The following is a 16,615-nucleotide window of genomic DNA, read 5'->3' as shown; positions in this document are numbered from 1 at the left end:
CAATCAGACTGCTGCATTCTGAATCCTATTGTTCTGGGACCAATCAGACTGCTGCATTTTGGATCCTATTCAACTCAGTACATAACAGCGCCAGACATGGGTGAGAACGTTCTGGGGAAATTAGAGTTATCAAGGCTGTTGGGCAACAGATTGGAGGGGAAACTCCTCTGATGTAACTGTCTTTGGGGAATTGAAGGATGCTCCCCATGACCAGGGAACCCCGTCAACATCAGTTTGAAACTATATGTCACTAAAATATTGAAATGTATTTCCCCATATGATACTTTTGAGAAAGAGTGAGCAAGAGAACAACTGTTGTTCGACTTGGTTAAAACAAAATAAAAGAAAAAAAAATTCCTTCCAGTAGCACCTTAAAGACCAACTAAGTTAGTTCTAGGTATGAGCTTTCGTGTGCATGCACACTTCTTCTTTTTTCTTTTATTTTGTTTTGACTATGGCAGATCAACACGGCTACCTACCTGTAGTTCGACTTGGTTGTCATGGTTACCGTATTTTTCGCACCATAGGACGCACCTTGTTTTAGAGGGGGGAGAACAAGAAAAAAAAAATCTCCCCCTCTCTGCCTAGCGCCCCTTCAGCGAAGCGGCAGGAGGCGCTGCGCAGAGAGGGGGAGAATTTTCCCCCTCTTGTTTTCCCGCTCTAAAACAAGGTGCCGTTTAAGGTGCGTTCAGGCGGCTACCTCGGAAGCCTGGAGAGCGAGAGGGGTCGGTGCGCACCGACCCCTCTTGCTCTCCAGGCTTCAGGTTCCTTTCGACCTGCTCTTTGGGGTTGGCGGGGGGAAGCCCACCACCAGCCCCAAAGAGCAGGTCAGGGAGCAGCGGAAAGGCGCAGCGGAGACGCTGCTGCCATAGCCACGCGTCACCTCTCCGGCTGGGAGAGGGTCGCGGGGCTATGGCGTCTTCGCTCCATAGGACACACACACATTTCCCCTTCATTTTTGAAGGGGAAAAAGTGCGTCCTATAGAGCGAAAAATACGGTAATAAATAAGATAAGTAGCGGCTTTATAGACGATATATCTCTTGCCGGCCTCTGAGAGGAAAAACTGGATTAGAGTGACACCTTTTTATTGAGCATGTGTTTGTTAGTGTGAGAGTTACTGAGACCAGAAGCCACTTCTGAGGAAATATTTCTGACACAGCTGTTTAGATTGTTGGGCGAATTGGAAAAAATATGTGTACAAAACATACACGAGCTCTGACCCACAATTAGATGAATGTGATTGCAACGTATAGCAGTGCGGCAGAAGCTACAGCTATTTAGGCTGTGTTAGGCAAACATTCTGGGCAGTTCCCCACCCTGGTTGCGGAGAAGAGATCCAAGCTCTGACCACAGTGCTCATGATTGTCAGGTCTTTGTGTGAGTGGCAGTCATAACATCACAGTCTTCTTGTGCCCAGAGACTGGTAGGCTGCAGGAGTCCTGCGCTATGTGCCGTACTCTCTGCTGGCCTTAATTAATCATGTGAAAGATGAGAGAGGTAGAAAGTGTTTACTGTTGTGAAGTCACCAGAACAAATGAACGACAGCCCGCACTTCTCTCTCCGTTGTTGAGTCTGAATGGTGGAATCGAGGTCAGTCACAGTTATAACCTTAGACGAACTTCTGAACCAGTGACTTCTGTGTTCTCTGCTTTCCTTTGTCTGTGTTGATAATTCAAGGCAGAATTCCACCTGGGGGAGGCAGGTGTACGGTTTGAGTTCTAAATGCCATCACATATTGAAACCACTTGCAGTGCTTTGGATAAGGGCTTTTAAAAATAAATAAAAAGAAGTAGCTCCTTTAAATGCAAACTACAGAATTCGCCTAGGAATCTTTGAGTTGAATACATATGTTACATGCATTAAGACCATAGTGCCAGTCCTGTAAACAAGTGGAAAGGGGACATCCTGATCAATTTGAAAGTGTTTGTGATACCTGCAAATTATAGCATAAATGAAATCGCACAAATAGATAAATTTCCATCTTCATATATACCATATTTTTTGCCCTATAGGACTCACCGGCCCATAGGATGCACCTAGGGTTTTTTTGGCGGGGGGGAAATAAAGAAAATTTTTTTTATCCCCCCCAGGGGCTCCCTAGGCTGCGGATATCTGCCCAGCGCGAGGGGCGCTCTGCTTCAGTGCGCCCCGCACTCCGGGCAGCAGGCTGCTATCCGCAGCCTAGGGAGCCCTAGGGAACAGCTCTTACTGTCAGAAAGTTCTTCCTGATTTTAGTCAGAATCTCCTTTCTTGTAACTTGAAGCCATTGGTTTGAGTCCTACCCTCCTAAGCAGGAGAAAACAAGCTGGCTCCATCTTCCTTGTGGGATATTTGAAGATGGCTATCATATCTCCTCTCAGTCTCCTCTTTTCTGGGCTAAACATGTCCAGCTCTTTCAACCGTTCCTCATAAGGCTTAGATTTAGGAAGGAGAGCCCACTCTTCCTGTATTATCATCAGTGTCCAAAGCCACTTCCAGTCAGATCCCCAAAGTACTCTGTCAACTCAGGATTCAAGAAAATTGGTTCCTCCTGGAACAATATACTATTTTAGGCTTAGGTTCACCAACTGCTAACGGATTTTCATGCTTCAGAGATCTTTTGCATTTACAAATGGACCAGAAATAGTTGAATCAACTTTGTTCATTTTTCACTCTTTTATTCTTTCTTGCTTTGGAATGCTATATACTTTTTTCTCCTTTCCTTCAGTGCATCTGTAAAATTCTTCGTTTGGATATTAGCATAAACTTGTGGCTTTTTCTATAAGTGTAGACTCTGTGATCTGTAGAATGTGAGTATTAAACATGAAGTACCTTGAAGAGCCACAATATTCTCTCATAAATTCAAAAGGACAATAAAGGTCTAATTATTGTCCAACTATCCCTTAACATTCATATTGAGTAAAACATGATAATTCATGTCATAGCCTTTCTCTTGCATAGTGCAAAAGGAGCCAGTGTCTTCAACAGCTACCTTCATGTAGCCTATAAAGAATCTATTTGTAGGTAGGTGGAACAGTATAATAAAACTAGCTGTGAATTTCTGACATGGGTGCTTTGAAAGGTGGGCAAATCTCAGCCTTTACTGCTCCAGTAGGTTCTGAGACACAGCAGCCTTTTTAGCTCAAAGAGCTACGTAAAATATTAAAGATCCACTCTGTAAGTCACCATGCATTTTAAGAACTTCACCTTGATGTGATCTGTTTTGTCATGTTGGATAAGGATTTCATTTCCTTGAGAAATAAAATTAAATCAGCGGTGACATTTATAAATCACTTCAGTTTTTGCCTCTCCTATTTTCAGCCTGGAAATATGTCATTTCCTTAAATAGATGAATATTCTTAAATGGCAACGGTGCGTGTGCATGTGCACACACACACACAAAAGTTTTCAGATGAAATGATTTTTTCTTAGTTGATGAAGCGTCATCCCAAATCAGTCACATATGAGAATTGCCAAATATGTTCTGCTGATATGCAGACATGACTCTGTATCAGGGCTGAGCAATCCACCCCCTTGCTTCCATCCAACACAGAGAGACTGTCTTGCTTGTAATTAAGAATGAGATCTTTAGTCAGACAAGCAACTGCCCAGACTTGGCAGGAGATGCACTGTTCAGGAGTGACGAGTTGGGAGTCCGAGAGCAAGGCAAGAAGTTCAGAAATGGACAGAAGCAATGGAGATGTCTCAACAAGTTTCCTTCTCTCTCCTACCAAGCTTTTAAAGATTAGATGTAGTGTGGTCACTCACAGGGCTTGCCTTGCAGGAAAAACGAGATTGCAAGGGTGTGATCCATTGCAGCAGGTGGGTCTGTGAAGGTGGCATCTGGTTCTAGGCTGTTCTGGCTCTAGTTCAGTTGCTGTTCACTCTGATGGCTGATCAGACCCTCCCCAGCCTCCACTGAGGCTCTATGCTGTGGAAGAAGGTTGGCATCCCTGCTCCCACTTCCCCCAAGGTTGAAGTTGGGGTGGAAAGTGGAGACCCCCTCCTTCCAACCCAGGTTCTCACAATTCGGTCAGTCCTTCCCCCTCTGTTTCTTCTTCCTCAACGAAGGTCGACACTGGTGGTGCTACAGCCCTCACGGCACCCACAGCCCCAGGCCTGTCCTTCAGGGTACTTGTTGGAATCCTTCCTTCCCTTCCTAAGCCATTTTCCAACTCTCATGATTGAATGAATGCATTTGAACTGTAGGGCTTACTTACAAGCGAAAATGCATAGGATTGTGGCACAAATGAGATTTTTGTATCTTGACCAAAGACTCAACATTGTGCTTCATGGTAAAATATATTCCTTTGCAGATGCCGCTAGGAATGCAAAGATGTAGATATTTTGTTATTTATTTGTCCTTTATCATTCTCTCTGTTGCCTTGACGAATAGCAGCATGCATCTATTATCACACTTTGAAGATCAGGCTGGGATATAAAGTCTGCGGCTGAGTTTCTGCTGACCCTAAACTGAAGTCATTTCCGCACAAGTGCTTTGCTTATTGGCTTTTAATTTCCTACAGATTTTTTAAAAGACAACTGGATTCAAAGCATTTCTTCAAGCTCCGTTTTGTGGGTGGGTGTGTTTCCTATTTCCCACCACCACCAGTTTTCCAGAACTGTGTACACTAGCATTTTTGCCAGGTCATAATTCACCAAGACGTTTTTACAGGGTCTCCAGAGCTGCTCACAGATTAGCTGCCAAAGCTGAAATATTATTATTCCTGGGATCAGATATGGGTCCTTACTCATTAAGCAGTGTGCTTTGGCAGCTTCCATATCAGTTTGTACATATCCTAAGCAGAACAAAAGGGCATTTTGCACGTGGGAGCGCGTATATAAATAATACTTGCGTAGATAGCACATGTTCATTTACCTATATCTACAGGAAAATAAGTAAATTATCTTACACAGTTATTGCCTACGTATTGTACCAATACTTGAGTACAGGATTAATATATAAATCCTGCTTTTCCTTTACACAAAGGTGTTGTTACTCAAAGCAGCGAACAAAAATAAGAATTTATTTATTATTATTTGTATTTATTAGATTTATAAACCGCCCTTCATCAAAAGATCTCAGGGCTTCTCGCAAGATAAAAACACAAATAAATAGTTAAAACAAAAAGAACAAAACAATAGCACAAACATATTTAAAAGGTTGTAGAATATTAATTATCCAAAGGCCTGGTTGAAGGAACAAAAAGAACGGTGGTAGTCTTAACTGCTAAAACAGAGGTTATTGCCTGGGCTAAACTGGTCAAGCTGTTCCAGGAATGATCACAGCTGTTTTATCAGCCAAAGCTGGTTAAAGATGCTCCCAAACCGTGAGGCCATCTGGAAGTCCAATGACAAACCTGAATGCAGGAGAACCTCCAGACTATGTACCTGCTCCATGGTAGGCAATTGACCCAGCTTATCCGATACAAGAACCACAAACCCACAGAGCCTCTTGCCTTGCCAGGATTCAAGCTCAGTTTATTTTCCCTTTCCCCTCTTCCAGCCCACCATGGCACCCAGGCACCAGTCCAGTGTTTGCACAGCCGCTCCTGCGAGAGGCGAAACCAATTAATAGGGAAGAGAAGATGAAGCTCAGTAGCCTGATCCAGTCTGAAGGGAAACCAGAAGTAGTCTGTAAGCTTTCAAAGCAGCAGATGAGTTTGAAAACAGTGATGGCATTCAGAAGTTCTCAGGGTGCTGTGGTCAGAGCCATATGTACCAATGGCACCCCCAGTTCTCCAGTTAAAATGCAACTTAAAATGCAGCCTCATTTTAAAAGTAGCCGATAAATCAAGACCATAAGGGGAGGGAAACATAAGGTTCAGACTGAGTCCAAACCAAAGGCCAGGTGGAACAGCTCTGTCTTGCAGGCCCTGCAGAAAGATGTCAAGTCCCGCAGGGCCCTAGTCTCTTGTGACGGAGCGTTCCACCAAGTTGGGGCCAGTACTGAAAAGGCCCTGGCCCTAGTTGAGACCAATCTAACCACCTTGCGACCTGGGACCTCCAAAGTGTTATTTGTGGACCTTAAGGTCCTCCGCGGGGCATACCAGGAGAGGTGGTCCCGTATGTACGTGGGTCCTAGGCTGCATAGGGCTTTAAAGGTCAAAACCAGAACCTTAAATGTGTGTGCTATTTGCACACAGACTCACAGAATGGCAGAGTTGGAAGGGGACCACGAGGGTCATGTAGTCCAGCTCCCTGCAATGCGCTACCAACTGAGCTTGTTCCCTGCTTGTTCGCTTCCCGTAGGCATCTGCGTGGCCACTGACCCTGCAGGCCATTCTTATGGGAGGAAGAAACAGATTGGAATCTGTGGGTTCCAAACAGAAGAACTTCACAGTGCAATGTTTTGCCACGGCCCTCACTTCTGTTATTTATCACATGTTTATCTTGCCCTCAAAAAAAAGGTTAGGGTAGTGTATACAGGTTCCTGCCTCTTTACGCTCACACCAAGCCTGTGAAATAGGATAGCATGATTCTCTCAAAGTCTCTTGGTGTTTAAGTGGCGATTCAAATCCAGGTCTCCCTGTCTTAGTTGAACACATTAACAGTCACAAAAAGCACAGGTTTTTGGTTTTTGGTTTTTTAATAAAAGCAATGAAGGGATTGGGTATAACAGATAATTTTTATCATCAAAATTGCAAGTTTCCTAGAATCAAGTCAGGAAATTGTGGGTGTAAATTTGGAAAAGCACACTTTGAATGTGACATTAAGTTAGTGTGAAAAGAGGAAGTGGAGGTAATGGCACATTTTCATAGCAAATTGTGACCCACTGACAAGCATGACGGATGTATCAGCACGATGGGGTGGATCTTAGGATATGCAGAAGTACTTTTTTAAAAAAACAAAAAAGGGCAACCTCCCACAAGGAAAACAAACCTAGTGAAAAAGAAGAAGAAGAAGAAGAAGAAGAAGAATTTATTGTTTATACCCCACCCATCTGGCTGGGTTTCCCCAGCCACTCTGGGCGGCTTCCAACAAAGTATTAAAATACAGTAATCCATCAAACATTAAAAGCTTCCCTAAATAGGGCTGCCTTCAGATTTAGAAGACATCTGACATTTTAGAAAAGTCTGGTAGTTATTGTTCTCTTTGACATCTGGTGGGGGGGGGGGTTCCACAGGGCAGGTGCCACTACCGAGAAGGCCCTCTGCCTGGTTCCCTGTAGCTTTGCTTCTCGCAATGAGGGAACCTTCAGTAGGCCCTCAGCGCTGGACCTCAGTGTCCAGGTAGAATGATAGGGGTGAAGATGCTCCTTCAGGTATACTGGACTGAGGCTGTTTAGGGCTTTAAAGGTCAGCACCAACACTTTGAATTGTGCTCAGAAACGTACTGGGAGCCAATGTAGGTCTTTCAAGACAGTATTATGTGGTCTCGGCAGCTGCTCCCAGTCACCAGTCTAACTGCCGCATTCTGGATTAGTTGTAGTTTCCAGGTCACCTTCAAAGGTGAGCACATTGCAGTAGTCCAAGCGAGAGATAACCAGAGCATGCACCACTCTGGCGAGACAGTCCATGGGCAGATAGGGTCTCAGCCTGCGTACCTGATGGAGCTGGTAAACAGCTGCCCTGGACACAAAATTGACCCACACCTCCATGGACAGCTGCAAGTCCAAAATGACTCCCAGGCTGCGCACCTGGTCCTTCAGGGGCACAGTTACCCCATTCAGGACCAGGGAGTCCTCCACACCTGCCCGCCTCCTGTCCCCCTAAAACAGTACTTCTGTCTTGTCAGGATCAACCTCAATCTGCTAGCCGCCATCCATAAGGACTGTGCATGCTTAGTGCTCTCATGGTGTCGGCTGGAAAAGAAGAATGGGAAATTGGGATGGGGAAGAGTAAATTGACTTTTTTAAGTCCCTAAGACAGGAGTGAGAAATCTGTGGCTCTCAAGGTGCAGCTCCCATCATTCCCAGCCACTGGCTATACTGGCTGGGGCTGATGGGAGTTAGAAATCTAACAACATCTTGCAGGCCACAGGTTCTCCACCATTTCCCTAAGAGCTTGTAATATCCCACAGGAAAATATGTCTAGCTGGTTGGGATCCTGAAGAGGAACACTCCTGTTAAGGGATGGAGATTTTTGTTGCAGGGTCCCACTTGTGTCTGTACTATTGACCCGAAAGCCTGATTGCATTAGCTGTCTGCATAATATGCAAGGAAGTAGACAGAAAGCATATTTGCCTTTAATGCTTATTATCCCCATCTGCTGGTTGAGATTGAGAGTGCAGCTTTCTCCAACCTGTTATGCAATACAGACAAGGTAGGAGGAACACCATACCGTTCAGCAGTAAGCAACTCGTTTTGTTTAATGTTGTGTGGCTGAAAAAAATAACGATTCCATGCTATTTTTCACAAACATAACTAATAGAACACGTGAATAACATTTCTGTGTATTTGATTTATGTGTACATGTTTGCATTTCTGGAAATCTCAGGTTTGCATAAAGAACGACCCCCCCCCCCCCCGCTTAATTTAATAAATGAGAATGAACTGTTTTTGCACTCTTTCACTCGTAAGGCACAGTTTGTTAATCATGAACATGCTTCCCACATTGTGTGCGGCTTCCCTTACCCGTCTGGGTGCTGCATGTGGCACAGCAACATCATAGTCTGGTTTGCTGTGACGGGTCAACCCGGATCGTGGTTTATTTATGTGAAGTTCCTGGGGTCCCCTACAATGTCCTGTCCTCAGGTGGTCACAAAGGTCAGTCCCGCAGATACTCTGCTGTGCCCAGACTTCTCTTAAAATACCTGGTAACACCATGTAAGTGACTTTATAGAGAGCTGTAGGGCTCACTCTTTATATTCTTACTCAAATACACAAGACATTGTGGTGAAATAGGCTTACCTAACATCTACCTTGACCAGGATGCAATGTTATACAGTCATACCTCGGGTTGAAGTAGCTTCGGGATGAGTATTTTCAGGTTGCGCTCCGCGGCAACCCGGCCGTAACAGAGTGTGTTACTTCCAGGTTTCGCCGCTTGCGCATGCGCAGACGGTCAACATGACGTCACACGCATGCGTGGAAGCGGCAAATCGCGACACGCAGACGCGGGTTGCGTTCACTTCAGGATGCGAACGGGGCTCCGGAACGGATCCCATTTGCATCCAGAGGTACCACTGTAATGTAAACATATATCTTACTAAGGAATGTAGTATATACAGAGTTTAAAGCTTTCTACATATATTTCCATTGCCTCTCACTTTGTCTCTCACAACCACTCCTCACCCCAACTGCCATTTTTTTAAAACTGGTAGTTTCTACCTGCCACTCACTTTAACTCTGCCCTTCTTTCCAGTCTATAGGATGCGGGTGGTGATGTGGTCTAAACCACTGAGTCTTTTGGGCTTGCCGATCAGAAGGTCGGCCGTTTGAATCTGCACGACAGGGTGGGCTCCCCTTGCTCTGTCCCAGCTCCTGCCAACCTAGCGGTCCGAAAGCATACCAGTGCAAGTAGATAAATAGGTACTGCTGTGGTGGGAAGACAAACGATGTTTCTGTGTGCTCTGGTTTCCGTCACGGTGTTCCATTGTGCCAGAAGCGGTTTAGTCATGCTGGCCACATGACCCAGAAAGTTGTCTGCGGACAAACGCCGGTTCCCTTGGCCTGAAAGCAAGATGAGCACCGTGCCCCATAGTCGCATAGTTTCTTTCCATTCTACTCCCCTGTGGTCAACCATTCTTGCACTAGCACTTGTGTCACAGTTAGTTCCAAACAAGCCATGAGTGGCAAGCCAGAAATAAGCCAGCAATGAACTGTGGCTTATTTTGTATTTACCACTTGTGTTTCAAACAAACCACAATCCAGCTTCATACAAGGCAGCATGTTGTGCTGTAATGTCGCTTGTACCATGAACATGGAGGCTTGTTTGAGTTTAAGCTGTGGTTCAGAAGAAAGTGTATCTTAGTGTGATATGCAAACTAGTCCATAATGAGCAAATGGAAGGTGTGCCCAAAGCAGAAATGCCAAATTGCAGGAGGAGGCAATGGTGCCCAATGGCCTCTCAAGCCTCTGGGCATCTCTGTAGCACCTACTCATATCTTCCTCCTTTCCCCACAATTTGCCTTTTAGGGAACGTGTTCTCCAGCTATTTTGTGTGTGTGAGAGGTGCCTCTGGACATTGTAGACACACACCTTGTATTTCATTGTGGGGTTTGTCCCTTTTTTAGGGCTTTGCTTCTGGACATTGTTCAAAGAGGCGGTTCAGGACCTCTTTCACAAGATATTGATTTTGGACAGCAGAAGTGGTTTCACTTTGTGTAACAAAAATCCAGATCACACCCATACTTTCAGGGTATCTCTCCCTACCCCCCACCCCTGGTAGTTCATGTATTTCTGTTCTGTTTTCATGGTATTATGTCATCCTGCAGGACTTACCAGCCAGATTTTAGTTTGCATGTTTTACCATGTTGGCTCATTATTATTTTTTGTCTTCCCTTTTTAATTTTTTTTAACACTCTAGCTGCAAGCCCCCAGTGTGAAGGGCTTTGATTTTGCAAAGCAGCATTTAGGGCAGCACAACAAAGATGACATCCTGATCATACATGAGCCAACTCCTCTACCGGGACCAATTAAGGACACCACACCCTCCGAAAACGGTGACCTGCCGAGCCCCAAAGCAAAGATCTCTTCAAAGCCATCCAAGAATGTCCGACACAGAGGGAGGTCAGTTCAGTTGATGAGAAACTGCTTGGCATGGATTAAAGTTAATTAGTTATGGGGGATTATTTTTGCTTCATAAGGGCTTTTATTTCTCAGTTTGAATAGCCTTTGCTCAGGAAGTTGCCTTTTACATTAATCCACCAGGATTTGTGTCTCGTTCTTTTTTTAGGTTCTTCTGCTGCGCTTCTTAATTGTAGTGATTTTTCACTTAGAAGTATGAGATGAGCCAGGATAGGCAGTGGGCATGTGGGCACTAAACGTGATTGCACAGCTAAACTGTCTGATCTTTCTAGCCTTTACAACCTGGTGGGTAAACTGACAGAAGTCAATTCATAGCTAAAGTCCAAGGTGATTTTTTTCAATCCCTGCCTTGTTCACCTCTTAAATGCTCATTTCAATTCCAAATTGGATTGCTCATGGAGACCATAAGACTAGCAAGCCACAAAAGCCCCCTTTGTGCCATTAAGAGAAAGTGCTTACTGGCCCCACCCCTGGCCCCACCCCTTTGTGCTGGCTCAGCTCTTCCCCCCAAATGCCTATGCTCTCAGGGTGGGTATCTGCTAAGAGTCACATGCGCTCAGCACATGGAAGTCTTGAGAGCAGCACTAGCCAGTGCATGTTTAGCATGTGGAAGGGAGCTACAGGGAGCCCAGTTCCTAGAGGTTGGCTGCCTCCATATATGGAGGGTCTATTTTAGTTTATGGATGGATTGATACTATTTATAGGCTTGCATACAACCATAGCATAGAAGTGGCTTATATTATAAACAAGAACAATTTTTTTAAAAAAAATCACCACCACAGTAAAAATGCAACAACATAAATTAATAAAACAGAACTATAGAGTCAGAAAACAGAAAGCACTTTGAAAGCAGGCTGCATAGCATTAAATCAGTTAAAAACACAATGCAGAGGAATAGAAAGCTTACAGAGGCTAAACAAGTCTTGTGTCTGGTCTTGTGTCTGAATGAGAAGCCACCTGAGAACACACTGTGTACCGCCTCGGGTTCTGTCATGGAAGAAAGGTAAAATCTATACATGCAAAATAATATACAGCCATTTTAATTTTTGTTTGTTTGTTTGTTTGGGATCTGATGCCTGCAGAGTTTCCCCATCAGATGCTGACTCCACAGCAAGTGAGCAGTCCAGTGGCCGAGAAACAGGAGAAGGGCCTGCAAGACCACAGATAGCTGCAAATGAAGTGAAGCCACACAGAGTCAACAAGTCTGGTATGTTGCCTCCTCACGCACCACACTCTTCTTCCTGTCTCCATTCACACAGCTGTGCCAGGAATAGGGAATCTGCTGAGTCATTTGTCTGGGCGCAGCTTGAAATGCATCTATTATTATTATTATTAATATATACCACACGGCTAGAAGGCAAATTGACATCACAGAACAGATAAATACATTTAAATGATGCAGTTGAATAAAGTGACACTCAACAGACAGCTTACAGAGTTTTAGGCCATGATGTCTGTACAATTATGTGGTATCCTATCCCAGTGCTGTAGTCATTCAGATCTGTTTCAGTCCTTTAAAACAACATGCAGTGCATTTCTCCAGAATCCAGGTGGTGGTGGTGATAGGTGGTTTAAAGCAGTCACACCTCAAAAAAACCCCTGTGCATCTCACAGTGAAGCATCATTGAAGCATGCATTCTTTCTGCATTGGTAGTGTGCACTCATAAAAACCCTGTGCCATTTGCTTTTTTAAACATTTGAATCAACTCCCTTTTGTTGAAATTTGGAAATTGACATACCTGTGTTCTTTTTGGGAGCATCTGGCTCTCCTTCTGTCACTACTTGCTGAATTATAATGACACTGTTTTTATCTTTCTCTTGATGCTCCAGGAGTAAACCGAGTGGGTAAGTTTCCCCTAAAAATGTGCAATAAGCCTAAGATGAGAGAGTCTTAATTGTAAATGTGCGTGGAGAGGGCTTGGCTTTCAGTGCCTAATAGCTAGGACTGGCTTTTGGATGTTTCCTCATGTTATAGCCAATGGGAACCATTAAAGGCATCCCATCTGCCAGTAAAGGATAAACTAATTATATGCACATAGGAAGTTGCTTCCATTTTACCTATTCTTGGCTGAAAGCGACTCTCTTGTTGGCAACTGTCATATCACTTGCTACCTGGCTATTCAACTGGAGACGACAGGAACTGAATCTCGGCCTTCTGCATGCAAAACATGGGCTCCGTTGCTGAACTGTTCCTCTCCCTTCTATAGGATACATGTTAATGGGTGTAATCGTGCCCCACTGTTCATAAACAAGTCCTGTTTGAGAAGGGAAAAATAGAATGGGGTAGCCAGAAGTGATTGAACTGTTTTCCCTCCTGGTATTTCCAAATGCTTCTTTCACCCCCTACAGAATTTCATGTGTATGGTTACCTATTTCTAAAGAAGGCTTTGCTGTGCTCCTTAAAATGACAACAACTCTGGGGCATTGTTATATGCACATATTTAGCCCTTAAGCCACATCAAAGCAGGAAAGAACACAAGACTCATTCATGTAATACATTTAGCATTGTATTGTCCATCTCAGTTTAGCCTTTTCCAGCCTTTTTGAATCTCATCATCGTCTCAATTTGTCGAAGATTAAATGGGCTGTTCATTGAGAACTATCATGTGGCTTCTATAAGGAAAACCTTTTAAGCCCTGGAAAGTGCAGTGAAACTATTTTTGGCATAAGGAGTGATTCTGGCTGTAGTGGATAAACCTTCTAGGAATTAATTAACTTGTACTGTGTGCAGCGTTTGAACTGCCCTCTATTTGTCTTTCTCGGTGTATTTATTGTAGGCCCTTTTCCATCCACAAAATAGAAGAGTTTCCTGCTCTCAGCTCTCCTCTACCCCACACCACACTTAGCTGCAAGGGTGATACAAACACAGAGAAACAGAAAGAGAGACAGACAGATTGAGCAGAGAGACTGAGAGATGTTAAAAGCACTGCAGAACTAGCTTCAAAATATTCAAGTAACAGTGTGAGTCGCCCAGAGGAAAACAAAGCCGTTTATTTTTTATTTTTAAGGGCCTTTCTAGACTGCTGTTGAGCCCTAAACGCCCCCAAATTGGTGTACAGTACAGGAAAACAAGAGAATCGTTGAACAATTCAAAACATTACAAGCAACTTCTAAGCAAAGAATGAGCACAGAGAACAGAACAATGATCTAAAGGCCTTGCCTGTCTTCTTACAATCTCTCTCTCTCTCTCTCTCTCTCTCGTGTGTGTGTGTGTGAGAGAGAGAGAGAGAGAGAGAGAGAGAGAGACAACCCTGTACACTCATGTTATTAGTGATGTGATAATTTGCTTTTGTTCAAAAGGTGTAATTCAGATGGTGAGCCAATCTCCTGATGCCGATTTTTTTTTTGCAAAACCTTCCATTCTTTGGGGCTTGAAACAATATTTACTACCTTTCATTCATACTTTTAAAAATTCAGGCCCTCCGCAGATCAGCAATGGAACAGAGCAACACTCTTCAGCCTCCATCTTTGAGCATGTGGACAGAATGTCACGTTCCTCAGAGGTCAGCCGAAGGGTTCCTAGCAAGATCCAGTTGATTGCCATGCAGCCAATTGCAGCACCTCCAATTCAGAACCAGCCACTTGCTGACCGAGTAGCAGAGACCAACAAGATTAACAAGGAGGTAATCAATCCCTTCGGTAAACTGCATTACAGCCTGTGAAAGCGCCTTGCACTAAGAGCATAGATACACCATGGACATATAGAAAATACTGTTTTTACACCATACAAGTAAAGCACTTTTATGCATCTTCTCACAGTCATGGCTTCCCCCAAAGAACCAGGGAGCAATAGTTTCTTAAGGATGGTGAGACCTCCCACAGGGTTACATTTCCCAGCAGCCTTAATGTATTACAGTCCCCAGGCTTCTTTTGAGGAAGTCATGACTGTTAAAGCGGCACAAGAGCATTTTAAATGTATGGTGTGGGTGTGACATAATAAAAGTCATTTAATAAAGATCCCTAGTTCCCACTTAGAACTACAGTTCCCAAGATTCCCTGAGGAAAGGGAATGACTGAATAGGTTCACTGAACCTCAGTTCCCAGAATTGTTTGCTGCAAGCCATGATATACCTTCTGAGTGTCCCTTGGAGTGTCTAGAGCTCAGCTGGGGAATCTCAGGGCTCACAGGCCCTCCTCTTTCAAACCTGGGCACCTGTGTTTTAGTAATCCTACTCTTGAATGTGACCACAGCCTTACCTTGCTGAACTAAGCCATGCAAGTGTGTGGGTTCTTAGGCAAACAGGAGCATGAACAGCAGAGGGAAGTAAGCTTCTTCCATTCTAAGAGCAGTTTCTTCCATGCAACAAATCCTTAGCGTAAATCCCAGTTCTGCAGGGGATGGTTGAAAGGGAAGGGCAGGGAAAGCAGATATTTATTATTGTGTGTGCCCATGTTCAGCCAGGAGAGAGGGAACGTTTGCCAGTCCCTACTAACAGCAGACAGAGAGACAAATGTGAAGTGCTATAAACCCTCGGCAAGCCTTTATCCAGACACTGATGAAAGGAGGAGATTAAAAATGGGGGAAGAGGGGAAATGGATGAACCTGGCTTCTCTGTATGCTTTGATTTTGCCTCCTTCCATTCAGCTTCCACTGGGGTAGATAATTCTGAATCTCTGCAGTAAAGATCATGTGAGAAGTCAGTCAGTCCCAAAACAGACACAGAAGAATTAATTGCACCCTGAGAAGTCAGGTCTAGTGCAGAGTAGAGGTGTTTTCCTCCTCTTACTGTTACGCACAAAAAAAGGAAGTATTCTGAGTTGTGTCTCTTAATTCCCACCCACACCCCATTTCCGCTGTCAGAGGCAGTATATTTTATTTAAACACTTAGGCTTTAGTACAGTTAAAATATATACAGTACATATTTTAAAAATCACATACACATTGCTACATTAAAAACGTCACAACACCAGCCCTTTCCTTAAAAGTAGACCACCCTAAGAGAGAAGAAAGTTCCAAAGGGCTGGTTGCGGCAAGCAACTGATTCTGTAGGTTCACCCCATCTATATTTAAAAACAGGAAGAATAAGATTACAAGATAATAAAACAATAATAGAAATCATTAAAAAGAATGAATGGCTTTAAATACAGTGGGATACAAGGTTCATATTTCTACCAAACATACCAAATATTCGTGAATGTTGCAAAATAAACTCCTCTATTTAGTGGGAATGTGTCAACCATGAGGTTGTTTGGTCTTATAACAGCCCCTAAGCAGAAGCAAAGTCTCTAATTTTAATCCATAAGCATGCATTCACACATGCATGCATGCCCACCCACACATTTTTCACTGTGTAAGCTTCACAGGTAACTGTAGTCTAGATCTCTTCTAATTTCCTTGCTGCTGGGCTTTTATGGCAACCTGCAGGAAGTATAATTTGCAGCTTGTCAAACATTTTTATTAGCATTGTGTGTTCCTCCCCTCTGTCTCTTAATTACCCATGCTGTGTTAATCATTATGCGGTATGTACAAATTCTCTTACCTGGAATGAGTGTGAATGAATTGCAAGCTGGAGAATGAGATATTGAGGTGTAAGCTGGAGGTCCATTCAGCATTTTGCTTCCAAACTCTACACAGTCACCTTCCATCAAAGCAGAGAGAAGTTGTGCGTTCCAAAACGTTTATGCTCCTCTCTTTCTTTTTTTAAGATACAAACAGCCCTGAGGCATAAATCTGAAATTGAGCATCATCGCAACAAGATCAGACTTCGAGCCAAGCGCAAAGGACACTATGAGTTTCCGATCGTGGATGATATGGTTATCATCGACACCAAAGAGCAGCAGAGAATGTACCGCAAGGCGCAGATGCAGATAGACAAGATCTTGGACCCTGGAGGCAATATGCCTACTGTCTTCATAGAACACAGAAAGAGGTAACAGCAACACAGAGACAGCCGGGGATGGAATTCTTTCTCTGTTAAATGTGAATGTGTGCAAATGCTTGTCAT

The 16,615-nt window shown here is 43.9% G+C and overlaps 1 protein-coding gene across 5 annotated transcripts in view; it reads left to right on the top strand.

Moving 5' to 3' along the window:
• KIAA1549 overlaps positions 1-16,615 on the top strand; it is a 106,528-nt gene that overhangs the window by 76,960 nt on the left and 12,953 nt on the right. For 2 of the 5 annotated variants that reach the window (XM_079992120.1, XM_079992116.1), the window contains exons 11-16: positions 8,200-8,244; positions 10,450-10,652; positions 11,753-11,877; positions 12,501-12,515; positions 14,088-14,293; positions 16,317-16,540. In XM_079992120.1, coding sequence (XP_079848246.1) covers positions 8,200-8,244; positions 10,450-10,652; positions 11,753-11,877; positions 12,501-12,515; positions 14,088-14,293; positions 16,317-16,540 — 818 coding nt within the window. The remainder of the gene's footprint in view (positions 1-8,199; positions 8,245-10,449; positions 10,653-11,752; positions 11,878-12,500; positions 12,516-14,087; positions 14,294-16,316; positions 16,541-16,615) is intronic. The other 3 variants (XM_079992118.1, XM_079992117.1, XM_079992119.1) reach the window with 3 other exon arrangements.

The sequence above is a fragment of the Podarcis cretensis genome (assembly GCF_951804945.1).
Source record: "Podarcis cretensis genome assembly, chromosome: 10".
Taxonomy (NCBI): Eukaryota; Metazoa; Chordata; class Lepidosauria; order Squamata; family Lacertidae; genus Podarcis; species Podarcis cretensis.
The sequence above is the reverse complement of the archived record's forward strand: the minus strand, read 5'-3'. Positions and strand labels throughout refer to the sequence as shown.